We start from the raw sequence: 25,066 nt of genomic DNA on the forward strand, positions 1-25,066 counted from the left end.
CTTATCCCACTCTGTCTCATAGTCTAATCGTTTCCTGTCACCAAATCCCAGAATGTTATTGGAAAAGTGAACCAGCAGCTGAGATTCAACATTAGTACTAATCTTTACAGGATCAGACATCATTTGAATCTTAGCTGAATAATCACAGCAATAAAAATAGACTGCTGATCCACCATAAAATATCTACATATAAACAGCATAAGCTGCTAACAAGAAATAAAGCACACAACAACAAACTTGAAACACATTCCTTTACATGGTACACCACATGATTTATATTCACGGGCGTATTTGATTGTGATTATCATCCACTGTTAATGTTACTGTTATTTACTGCTCTACAAAACATTCATTTTGCAGCTTTCATAAGTTTGTCATTGAGAGACCGAAAGGCAAAGACTACCTGTTGCTGAAGTGGTGCTCCTAGTTGGTAGGTTCTCTTCCTTTCTACCAGCTTTTGTGCATCTATCCCTGATATAGTGATATTAATACCATTTTTACAGTGAAGCTACTGATTTTCTATACGTTTCTTGACAGTGACAACTGTCTCTACATGTATCTCCTATTTATTTTAGTTGTAACAAATCAAGTTCATAAAAATGAAATATATTAGTATGTACAATTTCATTTGATAAGGGAGTTTCCATATATCGGTGTTCACTCCATTTGCCTGCAGGATGATTGGCATATTGCTGAGATGTTGTCGATTTGTTTGCTATAACCATTGCATTTAACTGTGTTTCTTTTAAACAACTATTTAGTTGTGAATTGAGAGCTAAACAGGCGAAAAAAAAAGGACTGAAAAAGACAGACAACAATTTAGTTATTTGCACTTTTGTTGTATAGCAAAGCATATCTGTTTCTGTACTATTATTGCATCTTATTTCATTTTTTTTGTTATCCACTATTCAATAGGAGGCATACCTCTGAGATATTGCTGTCTGTGTGGTGTTCTGACAAAGGACTGTTCTACCTTCTGATTGAAAAGGGGAGCCTTTAGATTCATGAGACCAATTTACAGCTCTAAACTATGTATGTTTGCAAACTCTGCATACTATGTTTAAATTGTATTTTATCCTGTATTTGAATATCAATGACATGAATATGCTGCAACGTTTTGTGTTCAAAATGGTTCTAATGCATATTATCGAGCTTAAATTCTGCATGATACTTTTAGATTTTCATAGTAAAAAATTGGTACTTTAAAACATGTTTCATTAGTTGCTGCTTTGCAATTAGCGATCAAGTAGTATCTGTATTGGATTGCTGCAACCTTGACTAGTACAGGTTTTTAAGACTCTATTGAAGTTAACAAGATTAATCATCATTGTTAGGCCTTTTTGAGTGAATAACAAAGGTACTATGAACGACGAGGAATGGGCTACTGAAGGACAAAGTCAGAATTATTCTTTTAAATTGTTAACAAAGTCAGAATTATTCTTTTGAATTTCTGGTATTAGTTACCATAGTAGTTATGTTAACTTATAACAAACTTAAAAAGTCAACAACAATATTTTGAAGAACAATATTCTATCAACTTGTACAGTCATATCAAACACTATCCACGTTCAATTTAAAGTAGTTGAATGTGAACACGGTAGACTTTGTTTGAGTATTTTTGGGCTAGTTTTCTACTGATCAAGTTGTTGGACTGACTACTGAAATCACACCAATGTCTGCTAAACAATTCCACTAGCTACTATACAGCCTGTTTTTGAGTTCCTTTTATTCAGTGAGATTCCATGGTTCGTTTACCTGGTTTGTCAAGAATCCGCCATGATCGGTTTGATATTAAAACAAATTAAAGTCCACTACGCATGTGCGCTTATAAAGAAATCGGTCCTTGACGAAGGGTTTCTGTATATTATAAATACCATGCACACCAGCTTCACATCCAGAGACACGCATCTAAACTATAATTACTTGCTTCTGCCTTTGAAAAAAATAAAATTTCTCGCTTCTAAAGCTCTATGTATCTATAATTATAATTGTCAGCAAAATATATACTAGCTTCATTTCAGCTTCTCTTTTGTTTTTTTAATTTTCTTTTTTTCATTCCATCCCAAGTTCCAGTACTTAAAATCAGAATATAATTGTCTTCAGTAAAACAATTTGATCGCCTTAATTAGAATTCGGCTCGATGATACAAGATTATCAACCAACAATTTTGCTGTTAGTAACTTCATTGGCAAAGGGGGATTGGTTAAAATTTACAAAGGAGATCGAACTCACTCACTGCATGTGGTGAGAAGAAGCAGATAGTTGCTGTCAAGCGCTTAGATACAAAAGACGCCAAGGAACACCTGAGTTTTGGCAAGAGATCAGTGCACTTACTCGTTATAAACATACAAAATCTTGTACTTTTATTGGGTTCTTCTGATGATGGCGGCCAGAATACTCTTGTGTACAAATATTTGTGGAAACTATGATATTATGAAAATTTAACATGTAAGTCATGTGAATTTTTATCTAAGAGAAACGTTTAATCTTTATGAAGAAGAAAATTACAAGTATCTCTAGTTTTCGGAAAACTTATCAGGTATAGGTATTGGTTTTTTTTAATGTGAAACTTTCCGTTTTAAATTATATACATCATTTTGTGGAATATGACATTCTCTGACATGTCAGGGAATCACACGTAAATTTGCGCTGTTTATACACACCGTTTATTGACCCCTTAAAACACGTCTCTTTTACTTATTTTTGTAGTAGTGATCACTAAAATAGGGAATGCTTCATAAAACTTGCGTTGGAGCGGTATTTTTTTGTACAGTTTAAAGACCCGTAGGTGATCGAAATTGCTCAGTGTGATGATAAGATGATTATTTTTTTTTAATTATACTAAAGTATCGTAGTATATTAGTGTTATAAATTGAGAAACTGTTGATTTGGTAAAGTCAAATATTGTGAAGCCCAAAAAAATTGATAATATGGTGTAATTATATAGGTGTAAAGTAAATTTCATTTCATAAGAAACTATATCTTTAATCCGTGCCTTGCAACGGACCAGACAAATCCCATCTTTAAATAAGTGTTTGATATAAAAACCTATAAAACTAACAATAGTAAATTGGTATGTAAATGCATTTTATATAACACAAAAGATAATGCCCACGCGTTGCGGCTGTGAGATGGTGGGGTGATAGGTCAAGTCATAGAGTATGATAGTCAAATGCCTTAGCCGTACGGGCTCCGTCATCGGATTTAAAAATTCATCGAAAGTATATCGAATGACATCTCTAATAAAAGAGCATGAAATTTTAAGAACACCCATACATTATTATTACTTTTTTTTTTAAATAATTTATCGATATACGTTTTTTGAGATAAAAGATTTTGAATGAATTAGATGAATAAAATGATTTATGAAGGAGGGAGAAAAAATGGTTGAGATTTTAAAAGAGATAAAAATGAATGGTTGATATGTAAGGGTATTATATATATATTAGACAGAGATGTTTATATTAGTTAATAAATAAGATAGGCAATTTAGGTAATTCAATTACTTAATTGAGATTTAAAAAAAAAGGCAAAATGTTTTATAAGATAGTATTAGATAATCTATCTTTTTTCGTGTCACGGGACGACAAGCCGTTACATCCATACGGGCAAGCGGTAACTAGCGACCGATTCACAAAATCTGAATAATCTGAAAGTATTTATACAAAAGACTATATGTAATCTATAACCCCTTATAAAACATATTGAATTATTCTATTTTAGGAAATTTAACACTTTTTTATACCCAAAATATCCCTATTTATTAATCATAATTCCCATATACACTTAAGCTATACCTTTATACTATCTAATAAAAAAACAACTCTGTCTTTAAATGTTAAATGGGGAAATTATCTAAAATAACATTAATGATTAAATTACACCACTAGTCATTTATATTTTAAAAGATTCCAATTAACATTTTAAATCAATTACTTTTATATCAATTATTTACACCACTTGACGTTGCTTCCACCATCAATAGTCGCTCTCACCACCACATCGTCTCCGTCACGACCACCGTCGTATTATGCGGTTACCATGCTAGTATTTAAAAAAATAGTCAATTGTAACGTTTAAGTTAAAATCTTACTTTACCAATATACTAATACTAATTTAATAGGGAATGAGAATTTTTTTGTTTAGAAGCTACTCGTATTATTATACCGAAAGGTGTGAAAATCCTTTTCTTGTGTCGAAGTATAATAATGATTCTCCACGAGACCACAAACACCCATCTCAATTAAAAGGCACATACATTGTCAAAAGCATTTCTTCTTTGTTTGATAATAATACCTAACCCACCTTGACAATTTTTCTAGAAAATTTTAATTACACCCACCTTCACCTTCACCTTCACCCTCACTTTTACATCTCCTTTCTGTATTTCCTAACAGATCCATCTCTCAAGATCCTTAAATTTTTAGTATTGGAAAAAGATGTTGGTTGTTTGGAAAATGGTGTTCTACACAAAGTAAACAAATGAGCAATGTCATTTGTAGTTGGACTTCATGTTTGTAGATTTGTACCAAGCGGGTGCACAAAGACATGTAATAGTTGCTTTTGTGCGAGCATCCCAGGTTGTCATTTAAATTTTAATTGCATGAATATATGTTTACTACATAATTCTGTTCTTTTTTTTTTAGATTTACAGATGATGATTATGGTGATATAACTCTAACAAAAGTTTTTTCATATGTTGATGAATAAAAAAATAGGGTTCTACTTAATTTATTTGATTCTTATTAATTTTTCAACCTGGTTAATAATTTAAAGCAATACTTTTGCACATACATACATACTTAAATTTGTATTTGATGCTTATAAATTTGTACTATTAAGTACGAGAACGGTACCCGCGCGTTGCGGCGGTGATGGAGGTGATGACGGGTGGTAATGTAATGGTGGCGGTGGCGGTGGCGGTGATGGGATGGTGTACCTGACAGGCTCCGCCTCGGATTTAAAAGTTCATCGAAAGGATATCTCATGACCACTCTAATGAAAGAGAATGAAATTTTAAGAACATTCATATAATTTTTATAATTTATCGATGTACAGTTTTTGAGATAAAATATTTTGAATGAATTATAAGAATAAAATAATTTATGGCCAAGTGAGAAAAAAAAATGATTGATTGAGATTTTTAGGAGAGAAAGAGTATTATAGTTATTTTAGGTAAATATATACTCGTAATAGATAGGAGGGACATTTTGGGGAGGTACTTAAAATTAATATTGAAAATTTAAGTTAAATGTTGAAAATTTAGGAGAAATCTGCTTTATAATATAGTATAGATTAAATTATTGATGTATGGTTTTTGAGATAAAAGATTTTGAATGAATTAGAAGAATAAAATAATTTATGGGGCAGAGAAAAAAAAATGATTGGTTGAGATTTAAGGAGAGAGAATGAGTATTATAGTTATTTTAGGTAAATATAAAATAGATAGAAGAGACATTTTGGAATGATACTTAAAATGAATATTAAAAATTTTAATTAAATATTAAGAACGAGGGAAAAATCTGTTTTATAATATAATATAGATTAACCATACTAAATATGTGATTAGCATAGAATTTTCATCTTAGAATATGTATCAATTTGTTGTCAATTTGTCATGTATGTACATTATATTCATATGACTATATGAGTAATGACTAATGAGTGCTGGGGTGTCTTGGGAGTTGGTTGGGGGTGTCTTTGGGAGCAGGAGCAATAGGGGAAGAGACAATTCACCCTCATTTTCTTCACTTTAATAACAAAAAGAAATATGAAATTATTAGCCAAGTGAGATCGTGGCGGGTCCCACAAGAAGATATGGAAAATAGAAAAAGTGAGAAAAGTACAAACATTATCATAACAAAAACAGTAAGCTGGCAAGTTTTTATTGGCTAAAAGAAGCACTTTAGCCGACTAAGCCAAAAATCACCAAGCTAAGCCAACCAATCCGGCATTGTATCTCTCCTATCGGGTAATTTCGGAGTAATTTGCGCACGATGTAGTTGTGGCGGTGACTTGCGGTGGTGTTGGGGACGTAATGGCGGCTTCTTGGTGGTGGTGACAATGAGCTTGCTCGATAAATGTGTACGCACTAAGTTCGACATAGACCCTTCTCAGCTTCAATAATGTAAAAGCTTCTAAGAGATCAATAATTTGAGTATCAACTAAAAAAGTCACGTTTAATTATCATTATTTTATAGTGGACGACTTTGATTAACAGTCAGCTTTTAGTTAGAACATCCTAATCTCGAGCTCAACATACGCAATTACTCATTGTATGCGATCAATTAGGAATATATATATATGGGGATAACAAGTATGATGCTTCTAGCATGATTTTGTGAGGCGGGATGATTTTTTATTTAAAAATGTGATTCACATGGGGAAGATTGTGAGGGGAATAGAGAAGGATATATGCTTCTAGCAGCATATTTGTTTTTCAATATATATATATATATATATAAATATAAATTTGTATTCTACAAAAATAAAAATTCTTTTGTAGTAATTAACCCATTGCTAGCTAGCTTCTTCATTTCTGATTACTATTTCTTAATCAGAAACATGACATCCACAATTCCGACGCTTACACGCTTACAAATCCCCCTTGAAGAGGTTGTAAAGGCCACCAACAACTTTGATGAAGAATATGTCATCGGAGGTGGTGGTTTCGGGAAGGTTTATAGAGGACAACTCTCGGTGTCCGGGGAGATGGTAAATATTGCTGCTCGCAGATTAGATCCAAAGCATAGAGGCGGAGGGGTTGAGTTCTGGACCGAGATTTCAGTGCTTTCTAGCCTCAAGCATGAGAACATGTTATCTCTGGTTGGGTTTTGTGACGAGAATGGTGAGAAGATCATTATAAACAAGGATGAGGCCACCAAGGGAAGTCTCTCCATGTATCTTAGCGACCCAACAACCCTCACCTGGATTCAAAGATTGAAAATATGTCTTGGCGTTGCGCGTGCGTTGAGATACATCCAAAATAGTGAGGGGCGAGGTTTTAGTGTCATACACCGTAACATCAATAGCTACACAATCTTATTAGATGCTAAATTTGAAGCCAAGTTATCTGGTTTTGAATATTCTATCAAACAATCAGTAGATCGATCGGAGCGGGTTGTCCTTTTAGAAGCTATTGGCACAAAAGGATATATGGACCCATCGATTGTAAAGACGGGAGGTGTAAGTCACAAGTCCGACATCTACTCATTTGGAGTGGTTTTATGTGAAATATTATGCGCGAGGAAAGCTTTTATTCCAGATGCAGATGCAGATAATAGATTTTTAGCTCCATTGTTCAGAAGTCATTATGAAAATGGATCACTGAATGATATAATCCATCCGGATTTGCGGCTTCAAATGAGCCGACAATCACTCTCCAGGCTCTCCACAACAGCATATTCTTGCTTAAAGCAGGACAGGGTACAACGTCCAAAAATAAACGATATTGTCATTGAACTTGAGAAAGTTTTTGAACTTCAGCAGCCACCTGAAAATTTGGTAAGACCACCTCCTCCTGTGTCTTTTCTTTTTTCTTTCCTCATAATTTTATCATAGTATATTTAGATAATACTATCCATATTAATCTGTTTCCCCAGTTATTTAATTGATGTTAAGAAATGGAGTTGATGTAGATATCAAAATTGGCTGGGTGTGTTTTGTAATAGATGAAAATGTGGTGGGTTTGGGTATATATTTCATAACTGAGAAATTTTTGCTTTCTTTTTGAATTATTTTATACGTTAACAAGATGCATGTCCTGAAGTAATCACCCCTTCTTTTCAAATTCTTACAGATAAAAAAGTTGGAGCACTTGAGGATTCCCATGCGTGATATAATGTTGGCTACCGATAACTTTTCTGAGGCATACCACATGGGGCATGAGGATTTCGTTGACTTATACATAGCAGAACTCGAGCATATTGATAAAGGAAATCCTTCCATCATAGAAGGGATGAATAAAAGTGAACTACCCAGGAGACGCAGCAAAGTCCTTATAAAACGCATCTTCCCAAAGGAAGACTATGAGATAGGAGAAGAAATGTTCTATACGGAAATTAAAATGCTTGACACTTGCAAGCATCCAAACATAGTCGAACTACTTGGATTCTCTGATGAAGGTTCTGAGATGATCATTGTCGTTGAGCTTCTTTCCAGGGGATTACTTGTAAGGTATTGGATGATGTCCGGCATGAGTCAAGTTCTTACTTGGGCAAAACGATTGAAAATCTGCCTCGATGTTGCAAAAGCACTAAATTATCTTCATACTGAGATGGAGGACCAAAAGAGGATAATACACCGTGATATTAAGAGCGTCAACATTGCATTGGACGAGAATTGGGGGCCAAAAATTATTGACTTTCGGCGCTCGGTATTCCTCCCTCCAAATCAAGATGACGATGCTCTCATTCACACTACTCTTTTTGGCACTCGAAATTACATGGATCCAGAATATAGGGACACTGGTAAGCTGAAAAGAGAATCAGATGTATATAATTTTGGAGTAGTTTTGTTTGAAGCCCTATGTGGGAGGTCAGCCTATGACCCGATATACCTGAAGGACGGAGAGCAAGGGCTGGCGATTATGGCACGACGATGCTTCCAAGATGGAACACTACTGACGGAAATGATAGATCCAATATTAAATAAGAAGGAAAGATGTGAAGACAACTTTATTCAAAAAGGACCCAACAAATATTCTTTGGAGAGATTTGTAAAAATTGCACACGAATGCATTGCCAAAACACAAAACCGACGTCCAACAATGAAAGTGGTCATCCGGGAGCTTCAAAAAGCCTTATTCTTTGAGGTAACCCTATAATTAATTACTTTAATATCATTAAATTAAGATATTAATGATCCTTAGTTTGTATTAAATATTGATTCGTATCAAATACACGGATTATATCTTATATGTTTACAATTCGGCTAAAAAATTGCGTTTTAGTAGAGGGTATGAAAAATGAGTTTTGGTTGTCATAAGTTCAAATTGTATTAATTAGTAAACATATAATGATTGTTGTATGATACATAATCTATTTTATATATAAATAAAACAAACTTTTGATAACATCATTAATCTTAAACAAAATCTTACATGGCATCACTAAACCCTTTCTTATTAATTATTTCTTTATTGTTCAATTAGTTTATGACATCTTTATTACGTAAATGTTAATTTTTAATTCCTCAAGTATATATATAGATCCAGATATACGTATGGAGGGTTATATAAAGGGTGTATGTATATGAGGGTATTTGTATAGATATCGAAAAGAGATATGTGTATATATAGATCCAGAAATAAGTAGATCCACATACATGTAAAAGATATATGTTATTAGGGTTTAAATAGATATATGGAAAATAAATAGTTACTTCAACAATATATAAAAAGAATATTATGCCCCTATACGTGGACCAAAAGTGCTAATGGAGGTGCAAATTAAGTTAAACTTTAAAGATGAAAAACGTAATTTCGGTAAGGATAAAACCTGCAATTTTTTACCCAACACAAGGATGAAATTTGTAACTTATCCTATATTTTATTTAAAATATTTGTTCAAACTTTTTAATTTTCTTACTTATTTCACCATATTCATTATTTCATAAAGGAGGAGGCGCATTTAGATACAGTGAATAATGCGGATGAAGTTGAGGAATTGTCGGAACTTAATTTGACACATGAAGATTCTGTAAGTTCCTTTTCTTGTTAAGAATTATTATTATTTTATTTTTGATAAATTACAAAGATGGTACCTGGTGAATATACCAAATTTCATAAAACACACCTAATTGCAAAAAATTACCCGAGTCAAACCCACAGTTTGCAATTTCGCACAACTGACATACCTACATCTAACGGAGGTGGACGACCCGTTAAATATGGTCACATGCTGCTCACATGAAGGGGTATATTCGTCTTTTACACCTATATCTATTCTCAACCTTCTTCTTTCTGGTCATATATGTATCCCAGATCTGTATCACTATATACATAAATAAATAAATCTATAATCTATAAATCTATATTTTACTCCATGTTTTATTATCACCATTAGAAATCTAAACACAATCCAATCACATTAACACCATTAAAACCCACGAAGTAAATTAGTGATCGAACATCCAAAGCTAAAAACATACAAAATACTTTACAACTTATAAATGTTCAACTACATCTATGTTAATGTGTTGAAAAGTCAAAAGATATATGTATATATACATACATACCCGTAGATACACACATAAGTAGATATAGATTACCCGCAACCCGATCGAAACCATCACCTGAAAACCTCATCGGAAAACCACCTCATCGGAAAATCCACTTCATCGCTCCATCGGGAAAACCACCTCATCGGAAAATCCACTTCATTGCCACAACGGAAAAAAGTGGACATTTTTTCCGGCGATCTAGATCACAACAACTGTTGGGCAGGGTTTGTGCGGAATTCAATTGAGTGTAGTTTGGTGAAAATTTGAAGTCTTAATTCATAGAAACAACAAAGTTATCATCATTTTAATTCTTCCGACGAATGGGCATATTTTCCAGCGAGTCTCAATCGGCTTTTTTTCTGAGGGTTTGTTTGCGGTGTGATTGAGAGTGTTTTGGTGGTGGTTTCGAGTTCTAATTCGAAGTAACGAAGGGGTTATCGGTTTTTTAAGTTTCCCGGCGAGTTTTTTTTTGCAGATTCCGGCGAGGTTATTGTTATCATCTAACCGGAAGAATATTCATTGTGTCAATATGAATTAATCCTTGGATAAATTTATGGGTTAAGTAAGTTGGTCTCTATCTTCCATGAAGAAGAACCACATGAATGTGTGGTTTCCTCTCAAGGATGCGGTGTGTTTATATATACATACTACACACATATATACACATCTTCTCATATGCATATATAGACAGCACATTGATCACAAGATGTCCGTTAATTAGTATTATATTTACAAAAAAGAAATAATAGAAAAATTAAAATATGAGATGTTGATATTTAGATGCAGATATAACTGGGAAAGAGAAAGGAAGGGGTAGATAAGGGGTAAAATAGTATTCTACCTTGTCATGTGAGCGGCACATGACCATATTTAACGATCCGTCCACCCAATTTAGACGGAGGTATGTCAATTGTGCGAAATTGAAAACTGTGGGTATGACTCGGGTAATTTTTTACAATTAGGCGTGTTTTATGAAATTTGGTGTATTCACCCGGTACCATCCTTGTAATTTACCCTTTTTATTTGTTTTCACACAACAATGTAATTTAACCCACCATGTTCATTCTTTAAAGAAGGATAAGGCACAATGGCCAGGGATGGTTCAAGATGTCGTTGGAATTAAGATATCTATGGATCTTAAGTTGAAAAATGGATTGAAACTTGAAAATTTGGTAAGACCTCCTCCTCAGTCTTTCCTTTTTCTTGCTTAAAGTATGTTTAATATTAGTTAAATTTCTGTTTATCGTTATTTATTTTTGCTTTTATTTTTATTTGTTTTTTTTAATAGCAGAACATTAAGAAATAGAGTCGACGTAGAGGACAAAATGCAACGTTAGATAAAAACATGGTGGGCTTGGTTTTATCATAAGACAGAAGTTTTTGATATGCAAATGATGTCATGATATATATTTGATATTTACTCGGAGGTCTTGGATTTGACTTCTTGGAGTGACAAGTCCGTAGAAAATTTTCTTGAAATGTTTGCCCATCTCTTAAACCTCATAGGAAGGGATGAAATTGGTGGGGTGTATGTCGCTACTCGTCTGTCCGTTAAGTTATGATTTTTTTTTTACTTTTTTATCATGAGTTATTTATGCTTTAACTTGAGCAACAAAATACATGACAATTTTATTTCACGTTCATTAGCCTTCTTTTTCCTTTTCTTTAGCAGAAAATACTATAATAATTAAACCAAATAAGTAACACTCATTTCATCCCTTTTTTTCACAATGTTACAGGTAAAAAAATTGGAGCACTTGAAGATTCCCCTCTGTGATATAATGTTGGCTACCCATAATTTTTCCAAGGGATACATAACAGGAGGTGACGAGTACTATTACTTATACACAGTAAAACTCGAACATTTTGATACAGAAATTCCTTCCATCAAAAAAGGAAAGAATAAAAGTGATATGTACAGGACACGCAACACAGTAGTTATAAAACGGTACCTCCCAAGAGAATACGACACAGCAGAAGCAATATTTTTTACAGAATTTAAAATTCTTGACGCTTGCAAGCATCCAAGCATAGTCAAAATTCTTGGATTTTGTGTTGAAGATTCTGAGATGATCCTTGTCATTGAGCATCTACCTAATGGATACCTTGAAGATTATTGGAAAAATCCCGATATGAGGCCTTATCTTAGTTGGGAAAAACGTTTGAAAATTTGTCTCGATGTTGCAAATGCATTGAATTACCTCCATACTGAGATGGAGGACCAAATCACGATAATACACCGTGATATCAAGAGCTACTACATTGCGTTGGGCAAGAATTGGGGGGCAAAGATTGTTGACTTTCAGATGTCGCTATTCATGAATCAAGATGACGACACTCTTTATCACAATTATTATGTTGGGACTCGAGAGTATATAGATCCAGAATATAGGACGACTGGTAAGTTGAAAAGAGAATCAGATGTATATGGTTTTGGAGTAGTTTTATTTGAAGTCTTATGTGGGAGGTTAGCCTATGACCCAAAATACCTTCAGGAGAGTGAGGACGGGCTCGCGTTTGTGGCAAGACGATGCTTCCAAGAGGGAACAGTAATGGACATGATAGATCCTATATTAAAGAAAGAAAGTAGTGAAAACTCCTTTAGCCTAAATAGAGGACCCAACAAAGATTCTTTGGAGATATTTGTAAACATTGCACACGAGTCCATAGCGGAAAACCAAGACCAACGTCCAACAATGAAAGTGGTTATTGAGGAGCTTCAAAAAGCGTTATTCTGTCAGGTAATCCTGTAATTCATTGCTTTATTATCATTAAACTAAGATATTGATGATCTATTTATAGTTTCTATTTAAATTAGTTTGTACATGGATGTGCTTTTGTTCAAATAATTCTTCGTGTCTTAAAATTTTCTTTTACAAAACAAAATTTTAATAAGCATACCCTAGAGGCTACGGTTAAACACGAATCAAGATCCTTTATAGCTGAAATCAATGTGATAGGTCATGTTGACCAATCAAAATGTGCCAAATTAAATATTGGATATTTCTTTATTTTGGAAAAAAATAATTATGTATAAAGAAAGTTTTATTTGATTCATATGGAACTTTCATGATCAATCAAAGGCTATTATATTATACCACGTTAAATATTATATAGATCTGGTCAAATACGGGATACATGGAAGATAAGACGTAAACAGTCGTACCTCTATCCGTGGGTAGATAGACTCTTTATAGAAAGACTCCCAGCTATAAAAATAGATGGCATGCAAGTGTTAACGGTACTGTGTATGAGTGTATGTATGTATGTATGAATATGAAATATACCTTCATATCGACATATAAAAAGTATTTAGACCTATAAAAATATGAAGCAAACATAAATTTGTAAGAATAACAAGAAAATTAAGAAATGTAAATGTTTGTATGTGTAAGGATATAAGTATAAGGACATCTAAGTGGTTAGTTGTCTAATCATATAATTCTAGTTATCTTTTCATGATTTTAATTTGCCCCCTCTTTTAGAAAAGAAAAACGATAGTTTAGACAATACCTTTGCAAATATGCTTTCATGACACAATTATTTATACTCAATTAAAAAACATTTATACATCTTTTTTAATTTCTTACATCTAACAGGATAGTTGTCTAAGAATATAATTGTAGTTAATTAACTTTTCATTATTTTAATTTGACCCCTTTGTTAGAAAGGAAAAACTATAGTTTATACAATACCTTTGAAAATATACTCTCATGACACAATTATTTATACTCGGTTATAAAACATTAATACATCTTTCTTAGTTCTTTACTTCTTTAAAAATCTAAAGTGTGAAAAACTATCCTATCTCCACAACTTCAAATTTAATATCCAGATTACTTAAACATTTGTTCAAACTATTTAATTTCCTTACTTATTTCACCGTATATATGATTTCATAAAGGAGGAGAAGCACTTAGATGTTGCCGATGAAGTTGAGGAATCAATGGAACTTAAGTTGACACGTGAAAATTCTGTAAGTTCTTTAATTGTTAACAGTTATTATTTTTCGTTTTTCACACTAATATATTAGGGGTGGGTTATTTTAGGACCACCCTTTATTTTATGACTAATTAAGACCACATCATAATCATCACCACCGACCACCATCACCACCACCATGATCATCTCCGACCAAAAACATGGTCTTCCGACCCCGGCAACCACCGCCGTCGCCGGAAAATCATGTGTAAGTTAACTTACACATGCGTAAGTTGTGTGTAAGTTGTATATAACTTACACATGTGTAACTTAACTTAAAAATGATTTTCCGGTGGTCCCCGTTGCTGGAAAATCATGATGGTGGTCGGAGATGATCATGGTGGTGGTCGGAGATGATTACGATGGTGTGTAAATTACAAAAAACGCATGTCCTAATTGGTTTTAAAATAGGAAGTGGTCCTAAAATAACTTTCACCTATATATATATATATATATATATTGAGTAACATAGATGAATTAAGTAGTTAACATCCTTGCTTTTAAAACATTCGATTATCATCCCATGTAAAAGTCAAAGGTCTTTTTCTATCATTTAGATAGAATCTAAAAGCAGTCTTTTTACCTAGGTAGAGGTAAGGCTGTATATCTCTCAACCTCCTCATACACCAGCGAGGTATTAGAACCCAAAACCCGTGAAAGACGACATTTAAATAAGGGTAATTGAGAAAACCCTAGCCGCGGTACCACAATTTGATACCCATCGACTCACCCCATATGAACCGTATCCAAAAGAGAAAGACGACATTTATGAAATTTATACATTGTCTTTTACCCAACCCAAATCAAAAAGACTATCATTTCCCGTCAAATCTTTCATACAATCTTTTTGACCATTTACATATATATACAACATTTCAACAACTTTATATATTTCATTTCTATGCATTCAAACGATTTTTCGGGCTAAATTGTTCATTATGCCACTCTTGGCACGTTTACGTCAAAGCCAACAATTTTACATTTTATGCACTTTCAACACACGTTGTAAGTGGCCTAACAACTCGTAGTAACTCGTTTAAATTAATTTTAGCCTAACACTATGAAGTATATATCTAATTTGGCTAACTTTTTTATTACTCATTTTTGTAAAACTTCATCATTCACATACTACATTTTAATATCAACATATCAATAGTAGAAACTCATTGCATTTACACTAACCAAGCCATATTACATTCAAATCAACTTTTACGAATTTACTAGATTATTAGATAAACTTGATTAGTCCCTATAATACAAAAATATTATCATCAAATTATACTAAGATACTAACAAGCATGATTTCAAGTTTTATAGCAAAACCCTAAAATCCCAATTTCTATATAGTATCATGACCTAGAAATATGAACATAAAAAGAATGTAATGTATTCCTCCAGGATGAAATCATCAAGACAAATGAATACAATTGAAATTACCCTAGTAGCTTCCATATATGGAATTAGCTTTACTCTTCTTGAGTTCATTTTTTAATCATCGTTTTCTAGAACCCCAATCTAGACATACTAAAACACCAAGAACACACACAAACTCTCTTTAATTTGAGATATAGATGAAGGATTTATTCTTGTTTGAGATGAAGGGTAATCATTTGTATGGATTAAATAGGGATTATGACACCGGAGTGTAACCAACTATGATTCAATGGTTATGTAATGTAGTGACCTTTCAAACTGGCTATCCTATGTAAGTACCTTCCATTTTTGTTCTTTTAATGTATCCAACCAGGTAACATCCTATTTGTAACCGGTAATTCCACGTTGGACGTAAAAAAGAATAGGGATTAAGGCACCGGAGTGCAACCAACTATGAGCAAAAGGTTATGTAATGTAGTGACCTACGAAAGTGTTAAATTGATGTAAGAACCTCTCTGTTTTGTTCACTCGATGTATGCTACCGTGTTACTCCGATGACTTTATACTCCGGTCATCTTCTTCAGATAGTTTCCGATACTATCTTCGGTCACAACAATTTTTCTGGAGAGCAAATGTGAAACTGTAACTCAATGTCTAACTTCAATCCCGAACACAATTCAACACTAGATATAGATGGATACATATATACATTTATTGATTTTAGAACACGATTCAATAATAATGATATAACTTCCATTTCTAAACTTTGAAACTAGATATAGAATGATGTATACATTTATAAATGCACTGTACGTAGCTATGGTCCCATTGCTTCCTCTTCGAGAACAAATCCCAAATCTTTTTCCTAAAATCAATTTAATTCAATTTCTTTCACTTTTTGATGGTGACAAACCTTAACCCCCAAATCAGACTGTGTTATGATCACCCCATCATCGTTAACCATAAAGATCCAAACATCTCATCCCCACCTTTATCAAGATCCAACAAGGTTGGTTTACAATGCGGTAAAAAGGGGGGATTTTGACAGAGAATGACGACGGTGGTTGTCTGGGTGGCGGCTGACATTTGTTTATTTTATTTGTGGTTGTCAGCGGTGGCACGTATCCAGATGTGGAAACGATAGAGAGATGGTCGCACCTCTTGCATGAAAGAAAAAATGAGACTGAGACCACCCACTACAACGTCGTCGGAGTCTAATACCATCCACCATCCATCTCGTCGGAGTCTAATACCATCCACCATCATCTCGTCGGAGTTCACAACTCACAACCGTAACCATGACCGTATAACAGGTCAACCGGTACATGAAAATAACAAAAATGAGAGGTTCTTACATCAGATGGCCAGTTTTAAAGATCACTACATAACATAACCATTAGGTTATAGTTGGTTACACTCGTGTGCCATAATCCCAAAGTAAAATTAACATTGTTACCGGCTACCGGTACAACAGGTCAACCGGTACATTAAAAGTACAAAAATAGAAGGTTCTTACATCAGATAGCCAATTTGAAAGGTCACTACATTACATAACCATTGAGTCATAGTTTGTTACACTCTAGTGCCATAATCCCGATTAAATATCACTTTGCTTTGCTTCTTTCTTCTTTCCATGATGATTTCTTCATTTTTGTTATATTACCCGCATACACATGATACACTCTATTTTCAAGACGGCTCTAGAAATGGATGGAAAAGTGGGGGCGGTTTGGGTTATACCCAATACAAGTTAAAACTACATCTAATTCTTTATTTAACCCGAAAGTTCATTTTACTAATTTAAATGGTTTCTTGTATTCAAGTATATTTTAGGCTTCTAAAATATAATAACATTACTTACATCACAAATATCATTTTAGACTATAATTATATCACTTTTGATATTATTAAATACTTATTTTAAAAAAAATGGGATGTTACATTGGGAATTAAATCACCCTCTTTTTTTCAAATCGTTACAGATAAAAAATTTGGAGATCTCGAAGATTCCCCTCAGTTATATAGTGTTGGCCACCGAACGCTTTTCGATGGCATACAGAATAAAGCCTACCTCGTACAAATACTTAGAATTTTACAGAGCAGAAGTCAAGCATTTTGATACACAAAATCCTTCCATCAAAGAAGAAGATAATATAAGTGATATGTGCAGGACAGTAGTTATCAAACGCTTCTGCCCAAGAAATCACATAGAAAAAGAAATGTTCTACACAGAAATTAAAGTGCTTGCCATTTGCAAGCATCCAAGGATAATCAAACTACTTGGATATTGTGTTGAAGGTTCCGAGATGATCATTGTCGTTGAAAATCTTTCTAATGGAAACCTTTATGATTATTGGAAAAACACCGGCTTGAGGCATACTCTTACTTGGGAAAAACGTTTGAAAATCTGTCTCGATGTTGCAAATGCATTGAATTACCTTCATACTGAGATGGAGGACCAAAAGACGATAATACACCGTGGTATTATGAGCTACAACATTGAATTGGACGAGAATTGGGGGGCAAAACTTATTGGCTTTCATGAGTCAGTATTCCTACCTCCGAATCAAGACACACTCTATGACAGTTTTCGTTCGGGTGTTCGTCGCTACTGGGATCCAGAATATTGGGAGACTCGTAAGTTGAAAAGAGAGTCTGATGTGTATAGTTTTGGTGTAGTTTTGTTTGAAGTCCTATGTGGGAGGTTAGCTTATGACCCAATATACACAAAAGAGAGTGACGATTTTGGGCTGGCGTTTGTGGCACGACGATGCTTCCGAGAGGGAACACTAACAGAAATCATAGATCCTATATTAAAGGAACAAAGGGGTAAGAACAGCTTTATTCTAAATAGAGGACCAAACAAAGATTCTTTGGAGAAATTTGTAAAAATTGCACACCGGTGCATAGCAACAACTCAAGACAAACGCCCAACAATGAAAGTGGTCATCCAGGAGCTTCAGGATGCCTTATTCTTTCAAGTAAGTCAATATTTTAAAGCAAAACATTTCTTACACATCATGCTTTTGATTCCCGCTGGTCATTTTAAACGAAAGGATAATGTTTTTTGAAGGACAACCAACTATTAAATATTTTTCTTCCTATACAGGAGTTAAAGGTATCCATTTATTAAAGTTTTTATATAAACCCGTCCCTAAATGTTTTCATTTTTATTAAAATATCGACTTTAGCTAACAGTGATTACGGTATTAATTAGAATCTTCAAATTATTATGGATGTATGTATAATTATTTCGGTGTCTCATGGTTGACAGGAAAACAACAAGGACGAACCTATAATTTCACTTGAAGTCATAAGATTGGCCACACGAAACTTCCATCATGATAATTGCATTGGCGGAGGAGGATTTGGGAAAGTTTTTAAAGGAGAAGTTCCACAAGGTGATGGATTCAATACTATTGTTGCGAAGCGACTGGATACAAGGCTTGGTCAAGGAGCACAACAGTTTAGGAATGAGATCCAAATTCTTTTTGAGTATAAACATGAGAATATCATCTCTCTTGTGGGATATTGTGATGAAAAGAATGAACAAATCATTGTTTACGAGTATGCGTCTCAAGGCAGTCTTGACAGGTATCTGAAGGATGCTCGTCTTACATGGATGAAACGGCTTAATATATGTATTGATGTTGCAACTGCCCTGGCTTTCCTCCATGGAGGAGCTGGGAAACAAGCTATAGTGATACACAGGGACATCAAAACTGGTAACATTCTACTAAATGATGAGTGGGACGCAAAACTTGCTGATTTTGGGCTTTCCTTGATAAGTCCAATTAATCAGGAAACAGACTATGTCGTCGATCATGTGTGTGGCACTCGAGGGTACTTGGACCCCCTTTACTTAAAATCGGGTTTCTTAACTAAAGAATCAGATATTTATTCATTTGGGGTGGTTTTGTTTGAGATCTTATGTGGGAGATCAACATTTGAGATCCATAAAGATAAAGGTATGTATCTACCAGGTTTCATCAAAGAGAGCTTTAAGAAGGGAAAAGGGAAACATGATGACTTGGTATTTGAGGCGCTAAAAGAACAGATCGTGCCAAAAGCATTGACTGCATTTCAAACGATTGCCTACCAGTGCTTACACGATGATAGAGAAAAACGGCCAACAGCAAAAGAAGTTCTACAACAACTCAAGGAGGCTCGGGAATTCCAAGTAAATTCTCATATATAGTTCTGCAAAAGCTATCTTCCTTTCATATGTAGTTCTGCAAACCTGTATTATGTATTCTTTAGAGAAACAATATATCAAAAGATATCAAGAAATAAAATAACCTATATATTTAGGTTAATAAAAAATTCCTGAAAAATTTGATGAAAGTTAGTACTAAGTTAATAAAAATTAGTTGCTGTTGGATTTGATTTTGTTTTGTTTTGTTTTTCCAATGACTTTATTGTTTCCATATTTTTTGGTTTGGATAACTCTGGCATTGTTGGTCTTCAGAGACAAGCTATGAGAGGTTAGCCATTTATATTCACAACCCTTTCTAATTCAGTATCTATATCGAGTAGTATATATTGCTGATAAACACATTAATCTTCTTACGTTTGGCTCCAATTTCTCATAAGAATTGTAACACCTTCGAGAGTTGCAACAATGGTGTTATTTTGGAATTTCTTTATGCAGATCATGATGAAGCCTTACAAAAACTTAATGGAACAGAGATTAGTACCAAACCTATTGCTTTGGCAGTCAATGAAGAACCTGACCTGCACACTAATATACTCATTGTATGCCATTCTTTTGATTTCATTTAGTTACAACACATTATCGTTTAGTCTTATCAAATGTCATAAACAAGCATGTCTCAAAAAAAGTGAACCAAGTATTTACGATCTTCTAATATGCAGGATGACCTTGACGAACATGTAGAAGTTAAACATGACCTTGTTGGTAATTGCCAGTTTTTTAAGCCGATTTTGGCTGCTTTCTTTTCGATATAAAAATTGGTCGCGGAAAGCTGTATTTTAGATGTTTGGAAACTGTTTTTTAAACTATTTTTTGCTGCTGTTTATTGGCTGTTTCTATTTTTGGCTGTTTCAAGCTGATTTTTGCTGCCGTTTTTAAGCTAAATCATGGTAAATGTGCAGGATTTCGTGGTTGTTTTGAGGCTATTATACAGTTTTTTTTCCAGCTGTTTAATGGCTCTTATGATGCTCATCGGTCATCAAGTAAGTTTTTTTGCCCCACTAAAACAAACTCCTTGTGCTGTAAATGTTCGATTCAAGTTATACATGAGAGCCCAAACTGCCTAGAGATTACATACAACGAATCAATCGTGAATGATTGAGATACATAAAGATGCATCGATATAAGAAACACTGTATATATAAATAATCACATGAAGATATATTGACATTTTGTATTTGCAGATTTCTGGAAGTGATTGAGCTAGCTAACGACAGAAAGTATTTGGTGCGCAAGTGAATGATTGAAGGTTGCATTTCTGGATCAATTGATGGAGCGGCGTATTGTGTGAAAGTTCAACTCAACGTTTGAGCTTAGAAATGATTGTATTCGTGTGTCTTCAAAATCGACAATATATACATGGAGGTACAAGGAACAATGCATTAACTGGATGGATGAGAAACAATACTTGAATGTTTATCATTTCTAATAAGAGTTAATTTCACAAATCGTCCTTGTGGTTTTACCAAAAAATCACGTTTCATCCTTTAAACTTCAAAATGACACGGGTAGTCCTTAATACGCGGGTAATGGTCACATTTCGTCTTTTAACCTAACAGATGATGGTCACATTTCGTCCTTTAATTTAACGGATGATGGTCACATTTTGTCCTTTATACAGTCAACTAAAGAACAAAACGTGATCATTATCCGCGTATAAAGGACTACCAGTGTCATTTTGAAGTTTAAAGGATGAAACGTGATTTTTTGATAAAACCACAAGGACGATTTTTGAAATTAACTCTTCTAATAATCTTTATATCTTCTCATTTTGTTGTATTGTATTTTATAAATTTTATCAATCAAAAATAAATTATCTGATATCTAATATTGCTTTTATGGTTTACATTGATTGTTTTGAATTTTGAAGGACTAAATGTGTCCGATAAAAAAGTATCAAGGGACCAAAAATATAAATATCACTTACTTGTATAATAAAGGTCAACGTTTATATTTGTGATGTATAAGCCACATTCAACGTACAAGCTAGCATCTTCTTCGTCCGTTCAACATCTTAGTTGCGAGTTTAATATTATCTGAGTATTAGTTTGACCAACGGCAATGAATAATGACTCATATGTTTAATAATTGAGAATTTAACCTTGTCATCTTGTCTGTAAGGATGTGATAAAAAGCCCCTCCAACTCTCCAAGAACCGATTTACCTGGACAAGTTTTAAATTCTTTATCTGTTAGGGAGAGGTGTAGTCGGTTAGTTTTATAGGCAAAAACTATTGGCAAGCATCGGCTAATTGACTTCACTATAGCATCTCCATCGGCTTGTATTGGCAAGTTTAATCGGTTAGTATTGGCTATATATATCGGCTAGTTTTGGCCGATCCTTGTGAACGTTGGGAGCGTATAGTTTTGTGATCGTTTTTTTTTCGGTTCTTGTGCTCGCCGGAAACCTAAAATTTTTTTAGGGGTTTTCGATTTTGAGGCTCAATCTACGTTTTTCTTGGCTTCTATTGCCGGAATACGTGCCGATAAAACTTGCCGATGCTCCTAACGTGATATATCACCTCTCCGGTGAGATCCGAAACCTCTTTTTGGGGTTTCCAGTCGTCGACGGCCAAAAACGTTCACTTTTACAGCCAAAACTTTGTTTGGCTTTGACAGGGGTGTAGTTGGCTATGTTACTACTTGTTCCTTCGGTTTTCCGGTGATCCTTTTTTGGGGTTTCCGGTTTTCCGATGTGCTTCCTGTTGCTTCTTCCTGTGCTCTTGCATGTTGCATCGGTTCTCCGGCGAGCCCTTACTTGGGTTTTCCGGTGAGCCCTTTGCTGCTGCTGTTGTTACTACGGCGGCTTGTGGTTTTCCGGCGATCCCTTTCTGGGTTGTTGGTTAACTGTATATGCTGCTCTGCTACTGCGGGATGTTTTCCGGCAAGCTCTTTTTGGGTTTCCGGTTAGACTTCCTGCTTATATACGTATATTTATGTATATTTATATATTTACATTACCGGATTTTTCCTTGGTAGTGTTACGGTAGCGATGCCGGATTTTTCCTTGGCGGCGTTGCCGGATTTTGTTCCATTAAAGCAATAGGTAGCCGGAAAAAGTTGCTCGTAGCCGATGATGATATCGTTGAACAGTTTTTTAGGTTGCCAGAAAAAATGGGTGATGATGATACAAATGTTCGTAAAAATGGGACTCGGATGATCCAGGGCGTATCTTGGCGGGGTAAACCCTTCGGGTTAGCAGCCATGGCGTCTTCGACTTTCGAAATTCCCGGTGCCCAAATTCTGAGACCAAGTTTTATTTTTTACAAAAAACGGTCACTTTTTTTAGTTTTCTGGCAACTATTTTCGGTTACATTTATTTAGTTTTGAAATTGGCAAATTGGTTACTTTCGTATACTATACCGCATGTTTTGGCTAGTTTTTGGCTACTTTTTTGCAACGATCCAATTGAGATAATAATAATAAGATTATTATTAATACTTAGGGTTTAAAGCAAAACCCCTCCACGATCGCACACTAGACACCCCGAATAATGTATGCTAGTACCCCGATCACGAACCTAAACAACCCTTTGTTTAAAACCCTTAAACTTAAAAATCAAAAACCGAAAACCCTTTGGAGAGGGGTGTTTCGGCCGAACTAAAGAAAGAGAGAGAGAGGAGAAAATTTGTTTTGTGAATGAATGTTGGTCCATATAGACTTAACTTTAAATGGGTAATGCATTTGATGTGAATCAAAAGTTTATGTTTAAAGACTAATGCATAATCTTCGAAACATAATATTTTAATAAAATCATTTTGTATAATCTTACAACACAAGAGAGCTCGGTAGCTTCATTTGAACGCACAAAGAAGCGCAAGGGCAAAGGTATGCGATAAACGCGATTTAAAAACCCGCCCTTTTAGAAGGCTAGCGCACTCCGACTTATACCTCTCTTAGAGTTTGTTCAAATGGGTGAGCCGGTGTATCTCAATGTTGCAAGACTCCAATTTTATTAATGAAATATCTGTTTCGATAGTTCTTAGTCAAGTTTATTTTCAAAACCAATTTTTGCATCACCTTTATACAAACTTATAAACAAATACAAAAATTAATAAACTTACTAATTACCAAACTATTTAATCAAGTAACAAGTTAAGGTGGGCCACCTACACATGATCACTATGGTTCATGCAAAAGTTCAATCCCGGCTCCCTCTTCCGAAGAAGAGGACCACATGCATCAAGTTACCTTGATTGCGTAAGCATTTAAACAATTTAACTTAACAAGTTGCAAATAAACACATATACATGCTGACTGGAAATTTCCAGTAGCTTGATGACCATATACTCCTGTTTCTAGTCTGATTCAGCTTTCTACCAAAACTACAAAGTTGTAGCCCTATGTGTTGGGCTTCTACAGTCCAAAGCACGACTTCTAACTCATTACAGATTATTTTATATGATTTTTCTAGTAAACTGTCGCACATCAGAAAAATTACACGCATAAATCACATTGTCACATAATTATCTAATAATTAACCCTAATTATTGGATCAACATGCTTTGCATAATATAACACTTTATATATCCAGTAAAATCACAATAAATTTTTGCATGAATTTCTTGTGATTTTACTATTTATTTAACAACTTTAAATAAAACGATACACATAATCATGCAATTCATCACATAATTTATATCAATTCACAATTCAAAACTTGTTTGAGGGTTTCAATCTCCATTGAACAAGGTTAAAACTTTATTAAACAAAAACCCTAATTTTTATTTAATCAAGATCCGATTTAATTAATTAAAAAATAAGTAAAACAACCTTTTAATTATTTAACAATTAATTAAAATCAACCAACCCTTAAAACCCCCCTTCAAGTTTTGATCTTTGTAATTAATAGATCACATATGTGGCTCGTGATACCACTGTTAGAATATGAACACATAAACAGACAAGATCACGAATAAGCGCAACGGAAGAAATCGAAACATATATGTAATCACATTAATTAACAAAGAGAGAAATCGAGATGTATACCTTATATGCAAAGATCCAATTGAGATAATAATAATAAGATTATTATTAATACTTAGGGTTTAAAGCAAAACTCCTCCACGATCACACACTAGACACCCCGAATAATGTATGCTAGTACCTCGATCACAAACCTAAACAACCCTTTGTTTAAAACCCTTAAACTTAAAAATCAAAAACCGAAAACCCTTTGGAGAGGGGTGTTTCGGCCGAACTAAAGAAAGAGAGAGAGAGGAGAAAATTTGTTTTGTGAATGAATGAAAACCTTGGAATTAACTCTTGTATTTATAGG

General features: G+C 34.1%; 1 protein-coding gene across 1 annotated transcript; it reads left to right on the plus strand.

The window, feature by feature from the left end:
- Nucleotides 1–4,346: 4,346 nt before the first annotated feature.
- On the plus strand, nucleotides 4,347–22,699 carry LOC122583749. The gene is made up of 14 exons (XM_043756124.1): nucleotides 4,347–4,580; nucleotides 6,561–7,503; nucleotides 7,799–8,812; nucleotides 9,618–9,698; nucleotides 11,298–11,393; nucleotides 11,961–12,962; nucleotides 14,126–14,197; nucleotides 17,559–18,557; nucleotides 18,851–19,756; nucleotides 20,045–20,060; nucleotides 20,228–20,331; nucleotides 20,452–20,494; nucleotides 20,692–20,764; nucleotides 22,408–22,699. Exons 2-14 carry the CDS (start codon nucleotides 6,565–6,567, stop codon nucleotides 22,697–22,699), a joined length of 5,637 nt encoding a protein of 1,878 aa, XP_043612059.1. The 5' UTR covers nucleotides 4,347–4,580; nucleotides 6,561–6,564.
- Nucleotides 22,700–25,066: the final 2,367 nt, after the last annotated feature.

The sequence above is a fragment of the Erigeron canadensis genome, chromosome 9, assembly GCF_010389155.1.
Source record: "Erigeron canadensis isolate Cc75 chromosome 9, C_canadensis_v1, whole genome shotgun sequence".
NCBI classification, from domain to species: domain Eukaryota; kingdom Viridiplantae; phylum Streptophyta; class Magnoliopsida; order Asterales; family Asteraceae; genus Erigeron; species Erigeron canadensis.

Bases quoted from the DNA above. Each gene is read 5' to 3' on its own strand.
- LOC122583749 (XM_043756124.1), top strand. From the start codon at position 6,565: ATGACATCCACAATTCCGACGCTTACACGCTTACAAATCCCCCTTGAA. The intron at 14,198-17,558 runs GTAAGTTCTTTA...AAATCGTTACAG, and splicing joins AGTTGACACGTGAAAATTCT to ATAAAAAATTTGGAGATCTC. The intron at 18,558-18,850 runs GTAAGTCAATAT...CATGGTTGACAG, and splicing joins AGGATGCCTTATTCTTTCAA to GAAAACAACAAGGACGAACC.